The sequence below is a fragment of the Squalius cephalus genome (assembly GCF_949319135.1).
Source record: "Squalius cephalus genome assembly, chromosome: 11".
Lineage (NCBI taxonomy): Eukaryota > Metazoa > Chordata > Actinopteri > Cypriniformes > Leuciscidae > Squalius > Squalius cephalus.
This window is the reverse complement of record NC_137132.1, coordinates 17624841-17651978: the sequence shown is the minus strand read 5'-3', so window position 1 is coordinate 17651978 and position 27138 is coordinate 17624841. Positions and strand designations below refer to the sequence as shown.

The 27138-nt window shown below is 35.9% G+C and overlaps 3 protein-coding genes across 6 annotated transcripts in view; 2 read left to right on the top strand and 1 right to left on the bottom strand.

Moving 5' to 3' along the window:
* Window positions 1-117: 117 nt before the first annotated feature.
* On the top strand, window positions 118-5439 carry mmp20a (matrix metallopeptidase 20a (enamelysin); the record flags this gene model as incomplete). The annotated part of the gene is made up of 11 exons (XM_079887123.1): window positions 118-240; window positions 597-832; window positions 1070-1218; window positions 1305-1436; window positions 2298-2459; window positions 2546-2657; window positions 2742-2884; window positions 3028-3132; window positions 4437-4593; window positions 4899-5002; window positions 5083-5439. The coding sequence occupies 11 exons, from the start codon at window positions 118-120 to the stop codon at window positions 5181-5183; spliced, it is 1524 nt and encodes a 507-aa protein (XP_079743249.1). The 3' UTR covers window positions 5184-5439.
* Window positions 5440-6833: 1394 nt separating this feature from the next.
* On the bottom strand, window positions 6834-14547 carry npat (nuclear protein, ataxia-telangiectasia locus). Its single transcript, XM_079885404.1, has 17 exons — window positions 14352-14547; window positions 13939-14057; window positions 13757-13817; window positions 13590-13668; window positions 13447-13487; window positions 12563-12775; window positions 12407-12482; window positions 12163-12286; window positions 11970-12061; window positions 11808-11889; window positions 11617-11713; window positions 11398-11508; window positions 9573-10886; window positions 9313-9422; window positions 9135-9222; window positions 7678-8966; window positions 6834-6971 (listed from the first exon to the last, which is right to left on the bottom strand). The coding sequence occupies exons 1-17, from the start codon at window positions 14386-14388 to the stop codon at window positions 6891-6893; spliced, it is 4014 nt and encodes a 1337-aa protein (XP_079741530.1). The 5' UTR covers window positions 14389-14547; the 3' UTR covers window positions 6834-6890.
* Window positions 14548-15741: 1194 nt separating this feature from the next.
* Window positions 15742-27138, top strand: part of hif1al (hypoxia inducible factor 1 subunit alpha, like) — a 14967-nt gene continuing 3570 nt past the window's right edge. Inside the window, exons 1-6 of one of the 4 annotated variants that reach the window (XM_079885479.1) lie at window positions 15742-15907; window positions 22792-22982; window positions 23475-23623; window positions 24424-24508; window positions 24646-24758; window positions 25659-25846. In XM_079885479.1, the coding sequence (XP_079741605.1) occupies window positions 15885-15907; window positions 22792-22982; window positions 23475-23623; window positions 24424-24508; window positions 24646-24758; window positions 25659-25846 (749 nt within the window). In that variant the 5' untranslated portion in view covers window positions 15742-15884. Of the gene's footprint in view, window positions 15908-22381; window positions 22588-22791; window positions 22983-23471; window positions 23624-24423; window positions 24509-24645; window positions 24759-25658; window positions 25847-27138 lie in introns of those variants that run through there. The other 3 variants (XM_079885478.1, XM_079885481.1, XM_079885480.1) reach the window with 3 other exon arrangements.

Here is a 27138-nt window from a genome sequence, read left to right as displayed (position 1 = left end):
CTAAATGCCTGACAGTAAATTCTTGTTTGAGGGCCCGGGTCCCATGTGATCGCTTACTACCTTAAGGTGCTTGAGTTGCATAAGACACAGACATAAAAGCGAGAACATGAGCGTACCATGGTCAAAATGAGCTGGTTGTGGCCTTGGATCTTGCTGTGTTGGATGGTGAATACAGACACTGTGAGGACTTCACGCGTGACTCTTCAGAGCCCCAGCCCACAGGACATCCAACATGCTGAGGTTTGTCTGGCATTATGTGTATCTCTAAGCTACATATCCAACATATTTTACTTCACTGATCATCTTTGATTTGTATTAGACAGATTGCATTAGTGTTTGAGTCACTAATGTTTCAAAGATACATTTGGTGTAGATGGTGCAACATCATGTAAAAACTTAATTTAGTGAATACTTCATAATAATATCAATGATTAATGATTGAATTATTATTTTGATTTTACAGTGAATTAAACTTAAATATCCTTAATTAAGCCTAATTTAATATTTAGTATTTATTAAAAGTTAATAATAATGATTTATGTTCATTTGAAATGTAAATGTTGAAAATATAGACTAAAGCTGATTTTCTGATTCAGGAATATCTGCGGCAGTTCTATCACCTGAAGATGCGCAGTCGCAGTAAAAGGCATGCAGAACTCATGAAGGAGAAGATCAGAGTAATGCAGCATTTCTTTGACCTGAAGGAAAGTGGTCTTCTGGATCAGAAAACTGTGCATGTGATGAAAGAGGCCAGATGTGGAGTACCTGACGTGGAGAACTTCAGCGTTTATCATGGGCGGTCCAAATGGAAGAGCAACACCATCACTTACAGGTCCGGCAGAGTTGCCACTTACTTGCTTTATAAATTTAGAGTGTTATCATCCAAATGTGTATGAGTATTGTCTTGAAAAGTGTGTCTTGGTTTATAATAGGTTCTAGTGTTAGTGACTGAGAATAGTCAACTAGTGTTAAAGCCTAAGGATTTTGTTTGTTTGTTATTCCTCCCATGGAGTCTCTCAGGTTGTTGCAGCATGTCTTTTGTAAAATGTGGCTCATATGAATCCTGCAGGATTGCGAGATATACCCCTGATCTCAGTCGAGGAGAGGTGGAGAACTCCTTGCGTTTGGCTCTAAATATATGGAGTGATGCTGCTCCTCTGAAGTTTGTCCAAGTAAACCACGGCAATGCAGATATTACCTTCTCTTTTCTCTCCAAAGGTACATTTTAAACTAATCTAATGTATTTTCTTCACTTTTATACTTTGGAAACACATGTGAAAAGCTGAAATTTTGTTCACCTATAGCACATGGAGACTTTTTCCCTTTCGATGGGCCTGGAGGGGTGCTAGCTCACGCTTTTGAGCCTGGAGAGGGCACTGGAGGAGATGTTCACTTTGATAAGGATGAAACATGGACAGCGAGACACAGCAGATCAGGTACAGCACGGTAAACATTGAATCATTCACATAATGGAACTGTTCAATTAGCTAAAGGGTATTCATAAAGAGTTGCAATAGCAATGCAGCACCATGGGTGGGTGAGCATGATTTAAGAATGATGGTCCAGATTTTAAAATAATAATAATAATTATTATTATTATTATTATTATTGTTGTTGTAAATTTTTACTATTGTTGATATAAATAAAAATACAGACTGATTTTTATTTAATTAAATAATATTGATAACAATAATAAAGTATTATTCTTATTAATGTGTTGTTATAAATGAATAAATAAATAAATAAATAAATACAGACTAATTTTAAGTAAAACATAAAAAATATTATTTTTATTATTATTAATTATTATTATTATTATTGTTGTTGTTGTTATAAATAATTCAAACATACAGGCTGATTTTTATTTAATTATTTAATAATAATAATAATAATAATGAAGTATTCATGAAGTATTATTAGTTGTAGTGTATTGTTATAAATAAATAAAACACTTATTTTTATATTTTTAAATAATAATGACAATAATAATAAATTATTATTATTATTATTATGAATGTGTTGTTATAGATAAATAAAAAATAGACTGAGTTTATTTAATTAAATAATAATAATAATAATAATAAGTATTATTGTTAATGTGTTTTTATAAATAAATAAATATATTTTTATTTAACTAATAATAACAATGATAATAATATTTTTATTATTGTATTGAACTAAAACAAATCTTTCTTTTTTTAATATATTATTATTTAAATAAATAAATGTATTTGTAATACATTTCTGTAAATAATATTTAATAATCATTAATTGTGTTGATGTGGATGGCACTCCAGGATACAATCTGTTCACGGTGGCAGCGCACGAGGTCGGCCACTCTTTGGGTCTGTCTCACTCAAGGGACCCCACTGCTCTTATGTATCCAAAGTACAAGTTCATCAACGCTGCAACATACAAACTGCCAAGAGACGACACACTGGGGATTCAGGCTCTGTATGGTGAGTCACTTTACCAAAGAAACATTTTTTTGTTGTTATACTGAACGAAATGGTCATTTGTTTCCCTTTTTCTCTTTTTTTGAAAGGAAAGAAAACAAAACAACAGAAGACACCTGAAATCCCCAATAAGTGTGATCCCAACTTTTCTGTTGATGCAGTGACAATATTTGGAAAAGAAATAATTTTCTTTAAAAACAGGTGAAGCATTTAATCATCTCTACTGACAAATTAAAAATGTAGATGATAAATGTTCAAGGTATAAAGTATTTTGCATGTCTCTAGTTACATGTGGATGAGAACAAACTGGAAGACACACTGGAACAGACTAAGAGAAGGTCCTCAGAGTGTTCTTCTACCGAGCATCACCTCGCCGGTAGATGCAGCCTATGACATTCCTTCAAAACGAGTGGTATATGTGTTCACAGGTAAAAAATAAATAAAAATAAATAATAGCATGCTGCCAAATCAACATTATCATTAAAGAAAGAGTTTTCATAATTTGAAGGCTTTGCTGAATTTGATAATTCTGATGTATTGAATGTTATTTTGAACCTTGATTGGGTTGCAGTCCGTAACTTTTTTGGGTTAAAAATTATCCAAAATATATGTTTGAGCAGGTACATAACCAGCCAGTGTTCAAAACTATCTACTTGCCTTAGCTCGATTCCAAACGGTAAGCTTGTAATAATGTTTTTAATTCCAGTGGTACTGGTGGATTTCCGCGGGAAAGTCGAGCATGCCATTGCGTCATTACGTCACATCCGTACACATAAAGAAGGAGTCTCGGCTAGTAGGCTATGTTGCGTGTGAGGATGTTGGAGGTGGAGATTTATAGCCTTTTCTCACAGCACTTGATATAATTAAACTTATAAATTTGATGGCGGATCCAGAAAGATTCAAATGACAATCACCAGTGACAACTTGAGATTCATCCGTTGTAAAATGCAAAAGACTTCAGACTGGCTACAGAAAAAAAGAGAGACTGCAACCGGGCCCATGCGAAAATAATATCGAAAGGGTATTAAATGTAGTCACGCAGTGCTGATGTTGTTAACATTAACAATTTGAGAACAAAGTATAATTTGCACGGTTTGAGTGATATGATAAGCGATCGATAGATTTAATCAGCGCGATTTACTGCAATGTTTTTTTCCCTTAGTTGGTCAGAACAAAAGTGGATGTTACTTACTTGTTCAGATGACATTAACCGGTGAAAATTCTTAAGTTGGTCATACTTCCAAAAAGTAGAATCTGTGATTCTGAATGACAGTTTCCACAGACAGACTGACAGCCGCACATTCTCCTCAAAACATTGGATTCATCCGCGCTGTGCCGTGCCGAGGCACAACCCACGTAAAGTTGATAATTCTGCGAATAACTGCAATTGCAGATTTCGAACAGAGATGGCGACAAAGAGGAAAAACTACGGACTGCAGCTTTATACATTGTGTCATTATAATATAGTTGTGTTCTTGATCGATTCAGTCATTGTTCTTTTCCACGTTCAAAAGTTTTGGTTCAGTAAGATTTCTTTAAGGAAATTAATACTTTTAAGGATGCATTAAAAGTGATCAAAAGTGAATGTAAAGACATAATGTTACGAAATATATAATGTTACGAAAGATTTGTATTTCAAATAAGTAGTTATTTTGAACTCTTTTTTTCAGAAAAAAAATATTAAGCAGCACAACTATTTTAATAATAAAAATAAGAAATATTGAGCGCCAAATCAGCATATTAATGATTTCTGAAGGATTATGTGATGATCTTGAAAAAAATGCAGCATTATGTCATCACAGGAATAAATGACATTTTAAAATATGTTCAAATAGAAAACAGTTATTTAAAATTGTAATAATATTTGGCAAAATTGCTGTTTTTACTGTATTTATGTTTATCCAAATGCAGTGAGCATAAGAGACCTCTTTCAAAATCATTAAAAAAATGATGATTTTCCTTTATTCTTCTGTTTATTAGGTCCTAAATATTGCGTGGTTCACAAACTGGAGTCAAAGAGCTATTATGGCTCCATCTATGAGTTTGGATTTCCAGAAACAGTAAAAAAAATAGATGCTGCTGTTCATGTCAGTGACCGCGAAAAGACCTACTTTTTCACAGGAGACTACTATTTCAGGTAAAAAAAAAAAAATTTCCCAAAATGTCATGAACTAACGATAATACGAGGAGAAAACAGCTAAATTCAACCATTAGAGTATAGATATCTGAGATATCTCTCATTTTAGACAAAACCCACCTATATGTAAATAATAACTGACGACAGGCCATTGAATTGTTAGAAAATAATGCACACCCGCTACGACGCATTATACCTTGTGGTAAATGTAGTATAATTGTGGAATAATTGACTCCTGTCTGTTGAATTATTAGAAAATAATGCAGTGTAATTAAACTAGAGAACTAAAATTCCATATTTTGTAGTTATGATGAGAAAAGAAGTGTGATGGATCCTGGATTTCCAAGGAAAATTCATCCGGATTGGCCTAGCATTTTTGGGAAGGTGGATGCAGCTTTTGAACTCAGTGGTAATGGGCAGTTTTACATAGTATCAGTTTTCTCTGTAAAACATTTTCCCTTGGATTTATATGCATGTTTTTCTCAACAGGCCATATTCATCTCTTCTGCAGATCAAAGTCCTTTATCTTCAGCCAGCAGAAAAGACGTTTGCTGCGCGTTATGAACATTAATGCTTGGCTTGGCTGCTAAGAATTGAAAAATGAGAAGAAAACAACTGATCACAAGTACAGGAAGGAAATGTATGACTGACTATTGTGCCTCATACATCAAATTGTTAAATAAGTTTAGTTGTACTGTATCAAGAGTTATTTCATGCCATGTGGTCAGAATTATCAATGAATTAATACATTTTCTAGAATTATATATATTCAATATCTTTGAAAACATATCTGCATATTAAAATTAAATGCACACATGCATAGTGCTTTTTAAATAACTTTGAACATAAAGCATCATCATTACGGTAGTAAACTCCAGTTTAGTGAACAACATTATGTGAGAAAATAAGTAAAACCATTTTAATTTTCACTTGACTTTTAGTTCATGGGTGTGCCTAAGGTATTATGTTGCTATTTCAGTTTTGGTTTATATTTCAATTTTCAAAAAAAAAAAAAACAAGATGATGCAGTCCTGGCCTGGAAGTCATGAGAAAATAGGCAAAAAAGACTGACGTAACTGAACTAAAAGCACCAAGACATGGCGTCTCTGATTTAAACTGATATGGCTTGTTGACCTAAATAGTTTGGATTAGTAATCAAAATAACATGGGCTCAGACCATGTACGAGTATAAGAATGTTAAAGAGCTGGGAAAATGATTTATTGTAGCCTGCAGCTAACAGGACCTTGCTTGCCCTGACTTTCTCAGTGACTACATTTCACATACAAGCCACAATACATATCACATTTAAACGCATTATGTTGGCTTGACCAAAACATGTTGTGTAACATTTTAGATAATTTATGCTCACCAATGATGTATTCATGACCAAAAATACAGTAAAAACAGCAATACTGTTAATTTATAATAACCTTTTTCTACTTGAATATATTTTAAAATGTATTTCATTCCTGTGATGGTAAAGCTGAATATTCAGCATCATTACTTCAGCCTTCAGTGTCACATGATCCTTCAGAAATTTTAATATGCTGATTTGCTTTTTGCTAACATTTATTATTATTATTAATGGTGTGTGTGTGTATATATATATATGTATATATATATATATATATATATATATATATATATATGTATATATATATATATATATATATAAGGTCATGCAACTGCTGCAGAACTGCTCCAAATAAACATGCTATAGTTGGACAGAGTAACACATAGGAATCAATTATTAGACATGACATATTCAATAAAATAGTGATTTATTAAAATACATAAAATAATAAACCATCTAAATGACAAAACAATAACATTTAACCTCCCTCTCAGTACTGTAAAGGAAGAATACCACCTAGAGGATGTACAGAGGAAATCATGTTCACAGAAATGTAGTCACATAGTGCAGCTGATGGAAAAGGTCCAGTTAAGTAAAAAAAAAAAAAAAGCCAATGAACTTAATAACAGCTGGTGCAGTGAAACAAATGAACTGACACTCTTTCACATACATAGTCAATAATTACAGTTTAGTCTTAAATTATTTCCTTTTTTGTTTTGAAGAGTGCCGAATTAGTCGGGGCCAGCATATAAACATCTTTAAAGTATTCAAATGATTACTAGGCTATAATGGTGTATTATGTACAATATCTCACATTCTGGATGTAAAACAAAGCAGCTATTTAGAATTGGTAACTCTGCTGAATAGATCACTCTCAGTAGCACACATGGCTTGTTATGTCCCTGAAATGCTGGCGAGCAGCATGGCTTGTCCTCAGCGTCGTTACTCGTCATAGTGCAGGGATGACAGGAATTTGTCCACATCTAAGTCATCGGGAAAGGAGTCCAGCAGCTTCTTCTGTTTCTGAAAAAGAAAAAGGAATTCGAATTCAGCCGGACAATGCCAACATAATGCTGAGGTACAGAATTAGACAGAAATGAGTCAGACTTCTCTGATTGGCTGGGCTACAGTAAGCTGACACACTGTCTACAGCCTATTATTGTCTACACAGAATGCATACTTACTCAGTGGTATAGGTATACAAATGAAACAACTGGTCTGAGATGCTTTTTGAAATTACATATATATATACATATATTAAATATATATATATATATATATATATATATATATATATATATATATATATATATATATATTTATTTATTTATTTTATTTTTTTTGTAATATAACATAAGAAACATTCCCTATGAATATTTAGTAAAATAAAAGTACCTGTAATAAAATATCTAACAAGCATATAATTGCAAAATATATAATTATATAATAATAATAATAATGTATATAATAAAATAAAATACAAAAATTTGATCCAAGGTAGCGGACATAGCCACAAAGTGTCTCACATCATATTTTGAAATTGCCTTAAAATGTAGGATATGTGATGTTGCTTCAGATTAGGCATAAATAAGCTATTTCAAAAAAGCATAATTTCGCTACTATTGCTGCATGGCTTTGATATTAAAAAAGCTATCTAGGCAGCTGGGTAGGTTGAGACGTGTTCAATCTTGATGGTTTTTCACAAACAGCCAATTCAATATCAACTAACCTTAGATTTCTTTTTACTGCTTGAGGAGCTGGAAAGCTGGAGCTCTTTCTTTGCCAGAGGGCTTGTTTCAAGTTGCTTTCGTTTCTTTGCTTTAGGGATGGCGGATTTCCCAGCACTGGCCTCCTCTTGACGCAAGCTGTCTTTCAGAGGACCTCCTGTCCTGGCGGCGCGTGACAGGATCATGAGAGTGTGGGCGGCCATATTGATGCTGTTCTCACTCCCCGCCTCGCTGGCGGGACTGCAGGAGGGGATATCAGGTGTGGCGGGAGGGGGGAGATGCCTCGGCGTGCTTTCACCCTCCCTCCTAAGTCTTTGCCGTGACGGGGTTCTCAACCCCTCCGTCTGCTCCTCCTGTGCACGTCCTGGTCCAGGTGTTCTTGGGAGAGGGAGATCTGGACCTCTCGCTGCCGGCCTCTTCGGCGGAGTGTCCGCAGGAGCCTGGCCCTGTATGTCCTGCAGCATCTCAGCGGCTTGTTTAGTTAGCGGGCTCGTCTTGCATAAAGTTTTATTGGAAGAGCTCGATACGGGTGCCGGCGATTTTGCTGTAGAAGATACGAGATCCTCAGCGGGGCGTGCAGATGTCTGATGATGGCAGCTCTCCAGCTCATTTTCTTTATTTGCAGTGATGCCTGGAGAGTCCTGTAAGGAAGCTTTCTCTGAGGAACTCTCTGCTGGTTTTAAAAGCTTACTTCCACGAGATTCTTCTTGTGTGCTGTCCTTTGTGTTGCCTATTGGTTTCTGCTTTGGCCCGGGAGCAGATGATTTTGAACTCTGTGAAACCACTCCGCCATCCTCCTCCTGTGACGCTTGTGATTTTTTCTGTGATTCTGATCTAATGTGAGACTCTGGCTCAGTTGTAGCTTTGTTGGAAGACTTGGTATTTACAATGATTTGATTTAATCCCTTTTCAGTTACTCTACTTTTTGGGCGTTCTTTTTGTTGATGAAATATAGTGATTTTTTCAGAGTTCTTTATAACTGCATTGGGATGTACTTCTGGCAATCTAATCGTTTCTATTCTTCTTTTACAATTGTCAGAAACTAAAGGCTGTTTCGGTTCAGTGGGTGTGATTTCTTTCTGAATCTGCTGAGTTGGGGAGGATGTAACAGCAGAAGACGCAGGTGTGTTTGTCTGTAAGGAATTTTGCCCAACTGCACAGTTTTCAGGTGTGACGTCAAAGCAAAGTATTCGCCGATGGCTGGGACTTGTTCCACTCACACACATTTGTTGCTCAGACGTCTGGGGAAGTACTTTTGAAACTTGACCGGACCCAGATGTGCCAGTTTTGCCTGAAAATCAGTAAATCAAATCATGTCACTGAATTACAGTGATGCATAACCACAAAAATGCATTACAGAAACTGTAACCTCAAGATTAAAACAAAACAGTTCATATTTGTGTAATAAAAATATAATTAAATAAAAATAAAATACATTTGTAAATTAAAGATGTCCTACCCATGTCAGTGTTTCCCTTGGGTGCCAATTTAGGTTGAGAAATAATGTTTACAGGTTGCCTTACAGTGGCTGAACATGGCAAAGTTATCTGTATATAAAAAGGTAGTGGTTATAAATAGAACAAAACTATAATTGGGTTGGAAATCTGACAATGCTTGTAAGCGTCAAAGTTACTAACCTGATTGGGAAGAACTGAGAGTTTTCCAGTATTCTGCCCCATTACAGACACTGGAAGCATTACATTTTGTAACATGGGCGAAACTGGTGAGGATATAATGATTGTGGAGCCTAAAAAATACAGTTGGAATTTTAAAGATGCAGTCTTAATCCTGAAGAAGACTAAAAGTCTGCAAATGAGTGCTTCAACGTAAACACTAAACATACAACCCAAATAAAGGAATAAAGTGTCTTATATAATCAAACTAACTCTTCACTCACCAGGCGAAAAGGTCTGAGAGACATTTGGTCCCATGGACACCACAGTCCTCTGGCGAGGTGGCGTCGTTACCACATGTTGCAATGAAGAAAGAGTCCCTTGTGGCACATTACTTGAAAGCAGCATGACATTTGCCCGCTGCTCGGCAGCAGCCGGATCGGCTACGACAAAATAGCTACCTGGAGACCCAAAGGCTGTGTTGGCTTGTAAAAGCTGAATGAAACCGGTTTCCTGGCCTGCGGGACGTGCCAGTGGAGCCTGTCCATTACTCTGCATGCTCCTCATAGGTGTTCCAAACGATCCAACACCCTCCGCCCCCTGCAAGCAGCTCACAGCCTGAGCCGTTTCATCTTGTGTTATGACCGTAGGGGTTGCAGGCAAAGTCTTGGCAGGGGAGGACAGGAAGATGGTGGGAATGTGGTCGCTGGTGATGCTGGAAACAGCCTGGTTCAGAGCTGCATCAGTAGTGAGTTCGTCCTGCTCATCACTGATGATGATTTTCAGAGACACAATTTTACTGGGGTCAGGCTCCTTGGCCTGGGCATCAGAAACGCACGTGGAGGTAATCGGCGTAGTGGCAGAAGATGAAGAAGCTGCTGTAGGGAGATTGTTCCTGATAGTGCTGGGCTGAGTTTGTGTGCAGGAAGGAGTTAAAGGCGTTTTATTTGAGGAGGACAGAGAAGCTGTTTTGGCGGATGTGTCCATGTCAGGTTGGGGTGGGTTAAGTGAGGTCACAGCCTCACTTTGAATGGATAAAGAGGTTCCCATATCCACATTCTGTCCGATGGTCATTCCTGTTACTCTCCCAGACTCATTTACAGATGTATTATCTGAGATTTCAGTAATGAGTGTGGTTTGTGGCGTCTTATTTGACACAAGAATTTGACTGCTTGCATTTTCATTGATTGTTTCAGTTGTGTGAGAGCTCTCCAGATTCTGAACATTTACTCTTTCAGAGGTTTCACTTTCTGGTTCATCTATCTCCATGCCAACTCCTTCTTCAGCGAAAGAGGAGCTTGATACGATTTGGTCAGGTGGACGTGAATCCGCTTTATCGTTCAACTTTGGAGAAGTTGAAGGGGCACCTCTGGATTGTTTATTGCCAGATAAAACTCTAGCCCTGACTTCCCCTGTCTTGGAGTTTGTGGATCCTTCTGCTGTTTGTTTGGTTATAATACGTGGCTGCGGAGCAGTGGAAGAAGACTTTGCCACATTACGAAGGCCGGAAGATTTCTTTTGACTTTTTGACGTATTTTGGATGCTTAAGATTTGTACACTACTTTCTCCTCCTGATGTGGTATCCTCCTGTCCAGTACCTTGTATTAAAAAAGAACAATACAATTAACAGTTTATACACTACCGTTCAAAATCTTGGAGCCAGTAATTTCTTTTCTTTTTTTAAGAATAACTTTTATTCAGCAAGGGTACATTAAATTGATCAACTGTGACAGTAAATACATTTGTAATGTTATTTCAAATAAATGCTGTTCTTTTAAACTTTCTAGTATTCAAAGAATTTTTAAAATATGTATCATGGTTTCCACAAAAATATTCAGCAGCACAACAATTTTCCTCATTGATAATATTTAGACATTTTTTGAGCACCAAATCAGCATATCAGTGATTCAGAATGATTTCTGAAGGATCATGTGAGACTGAGGACTCGAGTAATGATGCTAAAAATTCAGCTTTGCTTCACAGAAATAAATTGTATTTCAAAATATATTAAAATAGAAAACAGTTATTTAAAATTTTAATAATTTCACAATATTACTGTATTTTAAAATGGTCAATGCTGCTTTATGATGTAAAGCTGACCCATCTTACCCGTTTCAGAGGCGCTGTCTACAAACCCAGTCTTATCACTCTCCTGTGCACTTGTACTGGTACTGAAACTCCCATCAGCCTGTTCACTGCCTTCAGTCGTATTACTTTTCCCTATAAAAGAGATGAAAGGTTATAATTAGAAGGAACCTATTTAAATAAAAAATCAGTTCAGCTTGTATAACAATTAGTTGTTCTGCTTGATCAATTGCTCAAACCTACCATAGTCAAAGAGATCAAAGAGCGCCTGAAATGCCGGGTCTGACTCCGTCTGTGCCAGTATGTCTTGGATGGCAACATCCGTCATATGAATTTCCCCCTTAAATAATTTTGCAGGTTAAGTCTTGATATGGCTGTCAAGATTACATTCTCACAAACAACAAATGAAGAGTAAAAGATGTGCATTCACACACCTGGAGGCCCAGGATTTCATCGATCGACTGCTCTTGTTCCATAGCACTGCAGGCAGTTTTTGATGTCTGAGGGCTATTATCGCTGTAAGAGTGATATTACAACATTTAAGATCTCAAAGTTTTTCTTTATTATTTTAACTCGTTTTTTTGCCCAGAATTTACCTTGCCAAGATCTTGTTGATGTTTTCAGCAAGTTTTTCTTGTAAGGATCTATCATTGAGAATTTTATCTCTGGCATTTTCTATAACTATTTGCTGTTAAAAAAGAAAAATATCATCTTCAGTTATGCAGGAGTATATAGAAACTCACTGAAAGCATTTAAAACAAACAGAGGGATGAATCGGGCCTAACTCACAGATAAGTTCTCCGTCACAGTCTCTTCACTCTGAGTTTCCATGATAAGAGTGCTGGACACTACTGTGGCCCTGCTGGCCCCGCTGCCACCCAACTGACCACCTCCTCGCCGCCTCGGAGAGTCACTGCAGCAGAAAACAGAATTACACTTTAAAATCAATTATTGTTGTTACAGACTGATCTGGAAAAGATAGAAAGAGCTAAACTGTAACATCCTGCTGGTGTTGCCATCATTTTAACCATACCATTTTCTGCGGGCCGGAGACAAAGGTCCAGGATTCAGTCTATTATCAGGGACCAGTATCTGCAACGGTGACTCCCCTATAAACATGCAAGATAGCAAAATGTAAAGAGGGTACTTACAAATCTCAGTGTGTTTAAACATGTTTTTCAGGACTCACCTGGCTGACTAAGGCAGAGAGTAGAGAGTCTGGTATGCTGAGAAGTGTAAGACATTGGGGTAGAATGTCCCAGCAAGCCTTGAGGGGTGGACACAGTGCCGGGGACATATTGGCCGGCTGGAGTCACTGGGGGGTGCCCAGAGATGGGAGACTGTGATACCAATAAGGGTCTCTGTTGACGTCTCATGTTTTGAATGCTATTCCGAGTGCGCACTTAATGACAGAAAAAAATGTTTTACACAAGGGTTATTATTGTTAACTCAAACTAAAACCATAAAAAAGATTACTTGAAATATAAGAAAAATTAACTGAAATAACTACAAAATTACTAAAATCTTAACTATAATACTTTATTATCGATGGTAGTGAAATAACACTGATGTACACTACCTTTCAAAAATTTGGGGTTTGTAAAAGTAACTAATACTTTTATTCAGCAAAGAATACATTAAAATGATCAAGTGACAGTAATGACATACATTTAAATAAATGCTTAAATTCTTTTGAACTTTAGACTAAAAAAATTATCATAAAAAAGTCAGCTTTGCCATCACATGGCAAAAAAAAAAAAAAAAAATTGTTTAAAATTTTTTTATTTTACATTGTGTATTTCATTAAACTGTACATTTAAAGTTTATACTTTATCTTTGATCAAATAAATGCAGCCTTAGTGAACATAAGAGACTTTAAAAAAAAAAAAAACATTTAAAAAAAGATCTTACTGACCCCAAACTTCTTGTATTTTGTGTTATTTCACTGGACATGTTATATCATGCCGTATCTATGCATTATACTTGTATTATATGTGCATTGTATTTGGCTAATTTCAATAACTAATTTCATCACAAATACAATTTCTCTTTTAAACAAAGAGCAAAACTCACATCGCTGATTCAGTTGCACGGCAGGAGAATTTTGCAGAGACCTGTGGACAACACAGAAAGATTTTAATAAAGACGCTTTATTCTGACCCGTGCTTAAAAAATGAAAACACCCAATGTAACAGCATAAACAAATATTCATTCACTTGATTTGGTTGAGTGTGAAGTCAAGCTTTTTCCATAATGAGGTCATCACTACAGGGATTTCATTTTCTTGAATTGTTTCTGCAGAAGAAATGACACAAGCATGTTATAATGGAAACAGATTCACTGTGTATCCCAAAACGTTTCATTTTCTTTCGTGGGAACTCACCTTTTGCTTTAACGGCAACATATTCATTTAAAATCGTGATCAGGTTTTTTCCAAATAGAGACTGAAAAAGAGTAACAAACAAACATATAATTTATCATCATCTAGTAAACATGTCTTCTTAACAGACTCCAGTAATGCAGTGATTTTAGGACCTTGTTATTAATCATGAACTTGACACATACAAACACACAGGCAGGGATGATCCCATCCTCTGAGCTGTGCTCGGCATATTCCTTCAGGTTTGGACTTTCATAGATGAAGGATCGACTTGTGGCAGTGAGCCCTTCTTGCTGCAGGTAGCCTAAAGTTAATAGAGAATTATAAATCATTTCACAGATAAATAAATATCTTCATTTGCGAATGGTAAGACTGAATTAGCCATTACGGTCATCGATCATCTCAGCAATTTGACACATCACAAAGAACGGCACAGTGATATGACACAAGTGTCTCTATTTCATAATGGTCTAAATATTTACAACAACACCGCAGCATTGGAGACAAACCACATAATTATACACACTATAATTAGAAACAGGGTATTAGCTCGCTAGCTTCTCCTTGAGAGGGACACAACAAAACAGTGTGAACTTACCCAGCACAAGTCTGGCGACGTCAGACGGGAGCAACATTCTTCGATGTTACCTTGTGTCAGCAAACAGTCTGCATTTGAAGTATGAGTATTAAAGATTGAATTAGTCCATAATGTGATAATGTAGTTGAAATATTGCAGGTTGTTTTGCTCTCTCATCCATCTCCACTGCGAAAAGGCGCGGAAATTCGCCTCCTGTGACCCGGATATTGTTTGTGTACAATTCGAAAGGAAATAAAGGAGAAAGTAGTTTTTCAGCTTTTTCACTGAAAAACTACAGTGAATATATATATAGAAATCATTCTAATATGCTGATTTATTATCAATGTTGGAAACAGTTCTGCTGCTTGATATTTTTTTGGAACCTGTGTTACTTTTTTCAGGATTCATTGATGAATTAAAAGTTAAAAAGAACAGCATTTATTCAAAATAGAAATCTTTTCTAACAACTTAAATCTTTACTATCACTTTTTTATCAATTTAACACATCCTTGCTGAATAAAGGTATTCATTTATTTTAGAAGAGAAATAAAAAAATGACTGACCTCATACTTTTGAACGGTAGATTTCTATTTTAAATAAATGCTGTTCTTTTTTACTTTTTATTCATCAAAGAATCCTGAAAAAAGTATCACAGGTTATAAAAGAAATATTAAGCAGCACAACTGTTTCCAACATTGATAATAAATCAGCATAAGAATGAATTCTGAAGGATCATGTGACAATGAAGATTGGAGTAATGATGCTGATGAAAATTCATCACAGAAATAAATTATATTTTAAAGTATATTAAAATAGAAAAAACATTATTTAAAACTGTAATAATATTTCACAAAATATTATCAAATAAATGTAGGCTTGATGAGTGTAAGAGACTACTTTAAAAAACATTTAAAATAGTAATGTTTCCAAACATTTGACCGGTACTATATATTCAGTATATAGTATACATTATTCAATAATATATGATAGATCTGGATTAATGAAGATAGTTAAGAGGGGTTTGTGTGTATTATTGTCCACAAATGTCAAAAATACCTCTGCAGTAAAAATGAGTTAAAACTCCCCTGGTTTCAAAGACAAGCCTAGTCCCAGACAAAAATGCATGTTTGAGCTCTTTTAATCGAAAGCAATTTCAGTGACATTGACATATCTTAAAATATGTCAGTGCCATTGTTTTGTCTCAAGATGCACATAAATAGTATTTTTTTCTAAGGCACTTTTTTATAAAAGCTACTTAAATGTCCTAATTAAAGGCTTAATCCTGTTTTAATCTATGCCCGGTCTGTGAAACCAGGCCTATTTTACCAATGTTCATATCAGACCCATTCGACGATAATTTTGTTTGTTATGATTGCTCGTGCCCGCCGTGACTTTTATTTTGACACGCAGCTCTTTTTCAAAGATTAGTACTAGTCGAGCCTCTTCAGAAGAACAGATAAACAACAAGCAGCAGACGAGACGACGGCTGCCGTCCGTTCAAGCTTTACAGATACAGAACTCAAAATTCGGATTTGCAGTGATTTCATTTGAGAGATGGTGAACTCTGCGATGAAAGGGTAAGGCGTTTGTCTTCCAAAAGCCTTCATAGAAGGTTTGACGTTTGGATTTAATAATAAGGGATAAAAGGGGAAATGGGTTCCTCCAGTCGATGGATGCATGCATGGCCTCTTCAGCGTGCAGTCGGTCATTGATATTTATTGGCACTGGTGTTAGTTCATAGAAATAGATCCGTTTTATAATTTTCATATCTATCTTGATGTGAGCTTTTGAGTGGGTTTTGCTCTTGATTTGTTTTGTTTTTATCATATTTGTAAAGACAATAGGCTATCGATTTTATTGTATACAGATACCAAATATACCATTTATAATAATAAACTAGAGGCATTGAACTCTTAAATTGATTTTTTTTGTTTTTGTTCCAGCAGTGTTTTAGTAATGTCTTCAGACAATATAACATGACCTTAGTGGTCTTTAGGACCACATGGTCAATAAAACTGCTTGAAGTGAAGGCAATGTTCATGGGGTGTGTTTACTCAGTCATAAGAATGATAAAGTCATTTAAAGGTCCCATATTGTCAAGAATGAAATGTCCTGGCTTTTATAAAAAAAATTATATATATATATATATATATATAAATATAAATATATTGAGATGTTTTTTGGTAACTTTACTTATACCACAAATTTATATTCTTAAGGACATTAAAACCTAAAATAAAACGTCAGAAAGGTGTACAATATGGGACCTTTAATGGCGCTACACCTTTGTTCTAGGATACTACAATCATGCACAATCCATATCATCATAAGCTCATATCACTCATAAGTTTGTTTATAATGGTTGATGTTTCATTAAGAAATCTATGAGCTCTTTTGGTGGTGTAAGGATACATAAAGGGTGACTTCAGGTAAATTGTGTCAATTATTTGACTGTCAAAGAGTGACCAAATTGCATGAATTTACCTTATATGTATATAAGGTTAGTGAAATAATGCTTAGAAATCCATCAAAAATAAATGTATCTCTCATCAGATGGGCTAAAAATGGAAGTTTTGTCTGTGCCAAAACATCAACTTCTGTTGTTCCTCTTTTATGCAAAAGACTGTAAGTTCCTTAGTAAAAGTATTTGACATTGTAGCTTAATATATTTGATTAAAACTAACATAACTAACTTTAATCTTACATTAGCTGAGCATAATGTCTTCTCTAAACAATTTTAGTAATATATTGTAGGCTAATAGGATATGTGTTTAATTATGTGTTATGTACTTGAATCGAAAATACATTTATTGTTTTGTACAATGTACTTATTGTGTTCAGATGTTAATTACAGATGTAATTACATTCAGGCATTGTATCAATTAAAATGTTAGTACATAGTAGTAAAAAGACACTTAATGTAAAGTAAGTTATGAAGCTACATAATATTTCAAAAAGGTATGATCAAAATGCTATTTAAAAAGGAGTACACAGCAAGACTTCCCAAACTTATTTCTGTCAACAACCTACACATCTGAAGGAAATGATGCAAACACTTTCAGAATGAAGTAAATAGTCCTGAGTACATTTTGTTCTCCGTTGTCTTACAGCCTGTGTTCAACCTTGCTCTTGGCATAGCTCTCATAGTCTCCCCCTCCCATCACCGTTCAAACGAACTTAGCTGAACCTCTCGCTCAGTCAGTACAGGGAACTGCAGTTGGAACGAGTCCAAAGAGTCTTACAGAAGCAATCTTATTAGGAAAAAAAACATCCCATGGCTCTTGTCTGACAAACTGACTTGAACCACTGCGTTGACAAGTGACAATAAAGAATATCTGCTGCAAATTTACTGTATCCACTAAGAGTTTGCAAAGAGAACACTGTGTTCCTGAAGCAACCAATATGAGAAAACAGACTCTCAAGAACATTTCTCATATGGAAACATTGATATTGTTGCTTTGCAAGGATTTTTATTTTATGTTAAAATAAATGCTGTTATGGTAAACTTCCTATTCATCAAAGAATCGTTTTTTTTTTTTTTTTAATCATGGTTTCCTCAGAAATATTAGGTAGCACAACTGTTTCAACATTGATAATCATATGTTTCTTGATTACCAAATCAGCATGTTAGAATGATTTCTAAAGGATCATGTGACACTGAAGACTGTTGTAAATCACAGAAGTAAATTACATTATAAATAATATTTGAATAGAAAAGTTCTTTTTAATTGTAATAATATTACACATTATTACTATTTTACCATACATTTTGATCAAATTAATGCAGTCTTGGTGCACATAAGAAACTTTAATAACATTAAAAATCTTACAGACCTCAAACATTTGAACGTTAGTGTAAAAAGAGATGTTCATCTAGATTTCTGTTTACAATTAAGTAAATCTACTGCATTTAGTTTACAAAGAAAAAAATGTACATTGATTTTGATGCTTTGCAAGGATCAGTAAGGTTGACCTGTAGTGTAGGTCAGTGTAGAAATAGTTATAGGGAATGTTGTGTAGTGTAAATGTCACAGGTCATACAGCTTCATATTCATACCCTGATGTACCACCAGTTTCATATCAATCAGTATAACATCTGATATGAACATTCCTCCCGACTAATGGCAGCCTGTCATGCTGCCGTTATCCTGTGAGGTTCAGAGGAGTTCCTTTGAACGGGATGGGATGGGTTGCACTTCCAGTCCCCCTACGCTGATATGCGGTGTTGATATTTTACCAGAATACATAATAACACTCGCTGTAATCCCTAGCCATCCAAACAGCAGAAGGGATGGGCTTAACTGTTGTGACGTGGCTGAAGGACACAGTGTTCCTGCATTTGTTTATTGGAGCTTTGGCACAAGACTGTGTGCACTGCTTTTACAATCATTATCAAAGTTTGGGGGTCAGTTTTGAAAGGAATGAATGCTAATCAAGCAAGGATGCATTAAATGATCAAAAGTATCAGTAAAGACATTTATAATGTCACGAAAGATTTCTATTTCAAATAAATGCGGTTCTTTTAAACTTTCTATTCATCAAAATTCTTTTTTTTTTTTTTTAACAGTTTCAACATTGATAATTAATAAGAATTTTCTCTAGCACCAAATCAGCATATTTCACAATATTACTGTTTTCACTGTTTTTGATCAACTAAATGTAGCCTTGGTGAGCATAAAACACTTGTTTAACAAAGATTAGACATCACATTCTCAACAATAATGTAGGCCTACAATATGAAGTAGATATTCTTTGAGATTTTCTGAAGATTTGTTTGCACTTAGCATTCAGATAGTCGACTTAAAACTGTTCGTTGTTATGATTAGGTTTATCTCGGAAGGATTTAAGGACTTTAAATATAATTCGCTCTCTAGATCTTATTACTCACAGATTGGATTAGCAATGTGCAGGACAACCAGTTTATCCTACTAATGCATTCCCAGAACATGCAACGCCCAAAAGAGTAATGCACAGTTTTCTTTCTTTTTTTTTAAACTGTCCCACAGAACAAATCTCCAGTGTTGTCATGAATGTGATGGGTGAGCTCTTTCTGTGGGTTATTTTTAGAAGGGGTTGATGAAGGTGTTTGGAATGGTCATTCTGTACGAGTTTCTCCCACAGTGACCACCGGCTGAGAGCGGATTCTTGTGGAATCAGATGTGCTCGCCTGGGGCTTGAAATTTGATGCTGGGCCTTGCTTCAGCTTGTCTCAGATATTTAGCTTTTTGTTCTGACCTAATGTATGTTGACTGAGTTTCATCTTGATAAGATTTATGTTTTATACAAGGATCATCAAAGTAATCAGTTTTTTTTATCCCACAAAGAACAAAAAGGTGTTTTATTACTTTATTTGACTTTCAGTGTTTTATGTTCAGATTATTGCTGGTTACAATAAAATCCTGTTTTATTGGTGAACTAAAGACTTGCAAAATGTTTGTTAAAAGCTTGTTAAATGTGTGTGGATGCTTAAAACAACATGCTAGCATTGGCAGTTTTCCATTGCTTGTTCTGCTTTACTCTATAGCCTATTTGAATGTTTTATGTTTTGAAGTTAGAATAATATTTCTGTGAGATGATTATCACCAAATCTGTTCTTCAGTGCTCCTTTTTCATAAACCGCGATCGCTATGTTTGTATGGTTTAGAGCTGCATGATTCTGGATAAATTGAGAATAATGGTTTTTTTTTTCAAAAAAAAATTCAATTCAAAAGGTGATTTACTCTATTTTGATCGCTACTCTAGGCATCAGTGTTTATATCCGAACTAACTATAACTGATATCCCAGTGCTTCTGTGATACAGAAATAAAGATACTGTGTGTGTGTTTGAAAATATGGTTTGTGAAACCGTTCCATACCTATAAATGATAATTGCTCTCTTAAAGATAGATGTAGCCGAATTGTTGACATTTAGGAATAAGATTGTGTGGGTCTTTGAATTGAGATTGCAATAATATTTTTTTTATTTGGTTGGTTTTATGCCCCATTATTTTATTAGTCATATGGTTGCAAATAGTCGTTTTGATCCTGGACGGTGATACATGACGGTTTATGTTTATCATGACTAGGGTTGCAATTGCAAATAGCGATGCCAGATAGGCCACCATATTGGTATCCGCTGATATTCATTTTTAATTGTCCCGATTAGAAAATTTACCCAATATATTAAAAGCCGATAAATAATGGATTATTTCCTTCAGTTGAGACACTTCAGATGCTCACTGGTTGCCATGATGGTTTTAAATAGCTTGAAATATAATTTAAATCACTTCAAATGGGAAAATACACTTAAGTGCAACATGTGCACCGCAAGTGTCATATAGGCTACATAAAATTATGATTACATTATAATTGTGTGCTTGGGACATGGCTTTTGATGGTGAGACTTGTTTTTGTAATCAGGCTCTCAAAAATGAAATAAAAAATGTGGATTTAGATTTATCGGCCGATAGGCTATATCTGTTATCGGCTTTCAAATATAAAGAATTATCGGTTATCGGTATCGACCAAAATTTTTATATCGGTGCACCCCTAGTTGCAAAGGGGCTTTACGTTTCTGGAAACTTAAGCTTCAGGGAAGTTAGGCTAAGCTTGGGAATTTTGGAAATATTCAAAAAATCAAATGTCAAATGTCCTGTGATTCCAAAGGGACCAGGGACCTCATTTATAAAATGTTATGTAGAAACCATCCTACATTTGATCTTACGATCATTTCTCTAATGTGTGTACATGTGATTCAGAGAACAAACGTACGCACACAAAAAATCGTCGCTCTTCCAAATGTGAAATGTATAGGCTAAGTCGCAAATTATCTTGAAATTGAGCACCAGTCAACGTTAAAATCCTTTACTTGAGAATGGCGAGCAGTAAGAATTGCTTACATCTCCAAATACCTGCCATACTCCGACTCTCTGCCATAAGGAAACGTGTGTACGCCTGCTTAGACCCTCTGACCCTGACGTGGCACTAAGCACTTTTCCCACATCAAAGACTTTTTTTTATAAATACGAACGTTGCAATGGATTTTAGCATACACACTCTATGTTCAAATCTATGTATATGCACATTGTATAAATGATGCCCCAGGGTTTTAGAAATGATCTGTGCATGTGATCGAGGAATGCACAGTGCATGCAGGGGGTGTGGCCGCATTAGCCCTGCTGTATGTTGTGTGCATGTGATAGAGAAATGTGCAGCATAGAAATTCAACTGAATTTGAATTAAATCTGGTTGTGTTAACCAAGAATATGCCGCAAGATGGGTTTTTTTTTCAACTACATTTAAGTTCCAGGTTATTGGTTAACCTGCAATTTTGCAAAGTTCCAGTTTATTCCCGTTAATTCCCATATATTCCTATGGAAAGTTTCCAGCTTTGACAATTCTGACTGAGAGTCATTATACAGACTTATTCCTGGGTGTTGATGTATTTTAGTACTCTACGCGTCTTTCGAGTATGATTTGGGAGAGGAATGTTTTTCTTTACCAAAGTGCACAGAGTCTGACTTGACTGACCACAGACTACGTGCCAAATGAAACCGTGTGGCTGAAGCCCAGATTGGGCAGACATGCTGTGCACATTTCTGTCCTGTTTACTGCACCATGAAATACAATAGTGCAATAAATCAATGGCGGTAGGCTTGCTAATTATGTTCTGGCAGCAGAAAGGTTAATCCAGTGCTGTAGCCTATATATAAAGGAACACAGTGCTGGACTATGCCCCCCCAAAAAAGTCATTATCAAAGTTTGGAGTCTTAACTTAATCAGCAAGGATGCATTAAATTGATAGTCATCAAAGAATCCTGAATTTTTTTATTTATTTTTTTACTCAGTTTTACCTAAAAAATTACATGAATTACAATAACACAATAAATTGGTGCTGATAGTTGTGCTTTAATTATGTTCTTTATGTTCATAAAGTCTGCTGAGAGTTTGGCAACTGTCATTTTGTAATGGCAGAGTTCAGTCCTGTTCAGAGCACAAAGGAGGTCACAGACAGAGGGGGGCTGGGAGGGCCTCTGTCAGATAGGAAGCCAGGGGGAGGGATGTCATAAACGACCTTCTGAACGAGTTCTTCTACATACTTAAAGCATGTGGAGGAGGGGAACGGGAGTGAAAGGCACAGAGCGAGGGCTTTTCCCCCCTTCATTTTAAAAAGTTTATCTGGGACTCTCTTTGGGCAAGACTAGGATATACGGAGCACTAGAACACACCAATTACAACTGGGACATTTTTGTTTTAGGAGCAACAGAGAGCAAAGATGTAAGATGGACGCAATGTTGTTGTTTTTTTTCGCTTGATGTCCTAATTTTAGATGAAGGAAAACTCCCACAAATTTAAAAAGCTTTACGCAAAGATATATCATTGCAAAAACGTTATTTTTCTAAATTTTGCTTCTTGACAAGGATTGGATATTCTGAATTTGGATGTTAAATAAGTTTGTTTTTCTTGTTTTTCATTCTTTAGGCCCAGTTTGGAGCAGCGGAAGGTGCGTTCTCGTGACGCGGCGCGCTGTAGGAGGAGCCAGGAGACTGAGGTGTTTTACGAGCTGGCACACTCGCTACCCCTTCCACGACGTATCGCCTCCCACCTGGACAAAGCTGCCATCATGAGGGTGGCGCTCAGCTATCTGCGCATGAACCGCTTGATCCAATCCGGTGGGTTCTGCTGAAATCAAGTAGGAAATTGTATGATGTGTAGCAGTGGTCCTCAATTGGTTGCTCAAAACCCCAAAATGGGTCTCGGTTCTGTTTTAATAGTTTGACAGCAGGGGGAAAACAATGTTAAATGTCAGTAATAAGTGCATCTAAATATAATAATGCTGGGGGTTGTTGATGGTAGAAAAACTTCCTCCAAAACTTGCACAAGCGAAAAGCAACAGTTGTGCTACTTAATTTTTTTTTGAAAACGGTGATGCAATGTTCAGAAAATAACATTATTTATTTGAAATTGAAATCTTTTGTAACATTATAACTGTCTTTACTGTCACTGTTGATCCATTTAATGCATCCTTGCAGAATAAAAGTGTTAATTACATTATGGGGGGAAAAAACTTTAGTGTATTTAGTTTGTGTTGGAGCATGTTCATATACTTTTCCTTTGGCATATATATGTTAGTGCTAATATTTGGTTCTTGTCGCATCCAGCAGGGCCGACAGAAAAAAAGGAGGAGGAAACGGAGAATCCCACTGATGGCTTTTATCAGCAGGCACTGGCTGGCTTTATTCTGGTGATGACCGAGGAAGGGGACATGATCTTCCTCTCAGAGAGTGTCAGCAAATACATCGGCATAACACAGGTGAGTGTCGTCCCTACATATTGAATTACTGCATAAAAACCTCAGTGTGAATTTCACAATGTGGAGCATTCAAACATGTAGTAGAGTAACACATGGCTCAAGAATAGTGTCACTTTGGATTCCTCCCCTGTGGCGCGAGGCTTAATGTTCAGGTTACGTGTGTGACCAGACCCTTAGAATAGATCCATTCCTGAGGGAACACATGCAGTTTAGTGTGCTTTTGAGCTCTTGAGTTTTTGTTTTTATCTAGGATAGTATTGAGTAATGCAATGATAAAAGAGATTGATTAGTGCTGAAATCCAACAGACATGACACTGAAGGAGTTTATAATGTAATGTAATGTTATATTATTATAAGATATAGTAATATTTAATCTCTTAACTATATTTTTAGTTGTCTAAATAATTTTGTTACAGTGAAGGCATTTAAAGAATGATAGTATTAGGTGACTTGATGGAAAGGACATGAAATCTTATACAGATGACCTACATTAACTCTTTGAATTGCAATTATAGAGTTCACCTAAGTTGAAACATGTTCTATTGATTCATTTCTGGGAGTCAGTCAAATGCATATTCCAAACAATAATTAAAGTAAATGGAAAAAATGAAGAAAAAAAAAAAAAAGTAAATGGAATAAAATTAAAGTGCAAAAAAGTTGACATTATTTTGGATAAATTAATCTGCAAAATACATAAATGTAAATGTTTTCTCTTTTTGTTTTAAATCATGTCTCTAGTGTCATGGTATTGTTTTGAAGGCATTTTAAATTCCTGATTATTTTGATGTGGTGTTGTACAGCTGGAGCTTCTTGGACAGAGTGTGTATGAGTTTGTTCATCCCTGTGACCAAGAAGAATTGCGAGAGATCCTCACCACAAGATCAGGTAATAAAAGATTTCTTGCCCAAAGGATATTTTTGGCTGGATTTTAGCTGCTATGCAGTGACCTACTGTTTATTGAATTATTTTATGAGTGTTACTGAACATGTTTGGGACTGACCAGGAGAATTTTTCATCCTCAGGTGTTTCAAAGAAAAAGACAGAGAAGGCGGTTGAACATAATTTTTTCCTTCGGATGAAGAGCACACTCACCCACACGGGAAGAACAGTTAATATCAAGTCTGCAAACTGGAAGGTACACAAACTGTAAATATTGTTAAAGAAGGGTGGTTTTTTTAATCCATGGACACACTTTTTAATGTGTTAAGACAGGAAACTGTAGGAAGAAGGGGTCTGTAAATGACCCAAGCTTCATCCATACTCACAAAATAGCAAATGTACAGTGTGTGTTCATGTGCACCAGTTTTGTTTTATATAAATTTTGATGGCGTGACATGGTTTAATCAATATTGGTGTTGGACTTCCTTTTGCTATTTTCATACGCAGCACCTGTTAGCTTATCTTTAGCGCGTGTAGATTGCTCTGTGGTATGCAGGGCTGTATCAGAATTACAGTTTCACATCAGCTTGGCTCTTTGTTGAGGTCCCATGAGTGCATAAAACAGGACACAAATACACAGAAGGCAGAGGTCCAACTACATTCAGTGCCAAGACAGAAGGCACTAGTCCAGCTTGTTTCGCACGTCATGTTACACAATATTGTGTTTTTCATATTTGGCATCTGTATTTTGTTGAGAAATGAACATACAGTTCTAAACTTTCTGAACTCAGAATATATACGTTTTTGAAAGCAATCCCTTATGCTCACCAAGGCTGCATTTATTTGAACAAAAATACAGGAATATTGTAAAATAAAATTACTATTTAAAATAACTTTTTTATATGATATATTTTAAAATGTAATTTATTCCTGTGATGGCAATTCCTCTGAACCTCAGAGGATAATGGCAGCATGAAAGGCTTTAGTGGCGAGGAATGTTCATGTCAGATGTTATACTGATTAATATTTGAAATGCCTTTACTGTCACTTTTTATCAATTTGATGCATTCTTGCTTTATTAATCCAAAGTGCAGATTGGACTAAGTTTATCATTTCAAATTCTTTTTAAATATCATTTTTTTCATGTCTTCTCCAGGTCCTTCATTGCACAGGACACATGCAGACGTTCAGCGGTGATGACAAGAACTTGTTCCCTGCTGGCAGCTTCCTGACATTGCTGTGCGAGCCCATTCCTCACCCTTCCAGCGTTGAATTCCCACTGGACAGCAGCACTTTCCTCACACGCCATAACATGGACCTGACTTTCACGCAGTGTGACGGACGGTAAGATGTTTAGAAATGCAGAAATCTCTTAGATGTACGCAGCACACTCTCAAAGGTCATAAAAGTTCAAATATCTCATGACCAAGTGTCGGATGACTCCAGAGGGTCAGCAGAGTTTCTCTGTGTTGGAGTGTGCTCTGTTCACCTCTTTGAAGCAGCCTGTAAGGTGTCCAAATTCACCTTCCTACTCCCGGGTTAATCTACTCACACGTACAGTCAGTGAGCGAATCTAACATTACTCAGTCAATCTGCAAACCTAATTAGCCTTGTAGCTGATGACGTTTTATTCTCACTGCCTGTTTTTAAAGTGTGTACGTGTGACAGCTGAAGACAGATTTCATTCATGGTGTGACAAAGCATGTGACTCAAGTTTCCTGTCTTTTTCTCTCAGCTTGCACTTAGAGCACGGTATATTATAGTCTCACTGTTGGGATCGGACACAACAACAGTGAATGTGAAATTGTAGTTTTAATTGAATATAATAAGATTAAAAAAGACTCTAAAATAATGACAAGAATTATCCTCACAAGCTTCACGCAAAAGCAAACATAAAGACTCAAACACATACGCAAGAACGATGTAGTCAGATTCACAAACAAATGACTGTTTGAATGATTCACAGCTCATAAAAGACTTAGAAACGTACACGTTGCTTTTTCAGAATGACAAATCCTCACTGAATCAGTCAGCAGAAAACTTGAATCAAATTAATTTACTTACAAATTCATTCATTAACTGTTTCCATGTCAAATGGTTCATGATGTTCAAATGTGTAATTACTGATTAGTTATTCATATCAGATATGATCATTTAGGTTTTTTTTCCATAACCGACAACCAAAGCTTTTCAATATATGAGCCCCTATATTCTGGTTTTAAATTCAGTTTTCTTGGAAAGAGACTTTTCTGTGTATGTGCAAGACTTCATTAGCCTTAGCGTGGCTGATGTTTGGCACACTTTACAAAGTGCAGTAAACGGTAAAATAATTGCGCTACAAACTAGTTTGTTTATTACTGTTAATAATTAAAATAATTTGAAAACAAAAACAATTTTACAACATCCAGCAGCACAATAAACTGTTTTTGCCCATCTAAATAATAACTGGAGGCTGCTGACACCCGATAGCCTCACACATTTAAGTTTAAAATGGCTGCATCCGCTCTTGCGTTAAAAATAGGTGTAACGATAATAAAAAAATGAATCATTTCCGGTCTAGTCTTTGCATCTGTTTGTTTGAAGTTTTAATCAGGTCTCATCTGTTGGAGTTGAATTGGCTAGGTGGCGCTGTCACA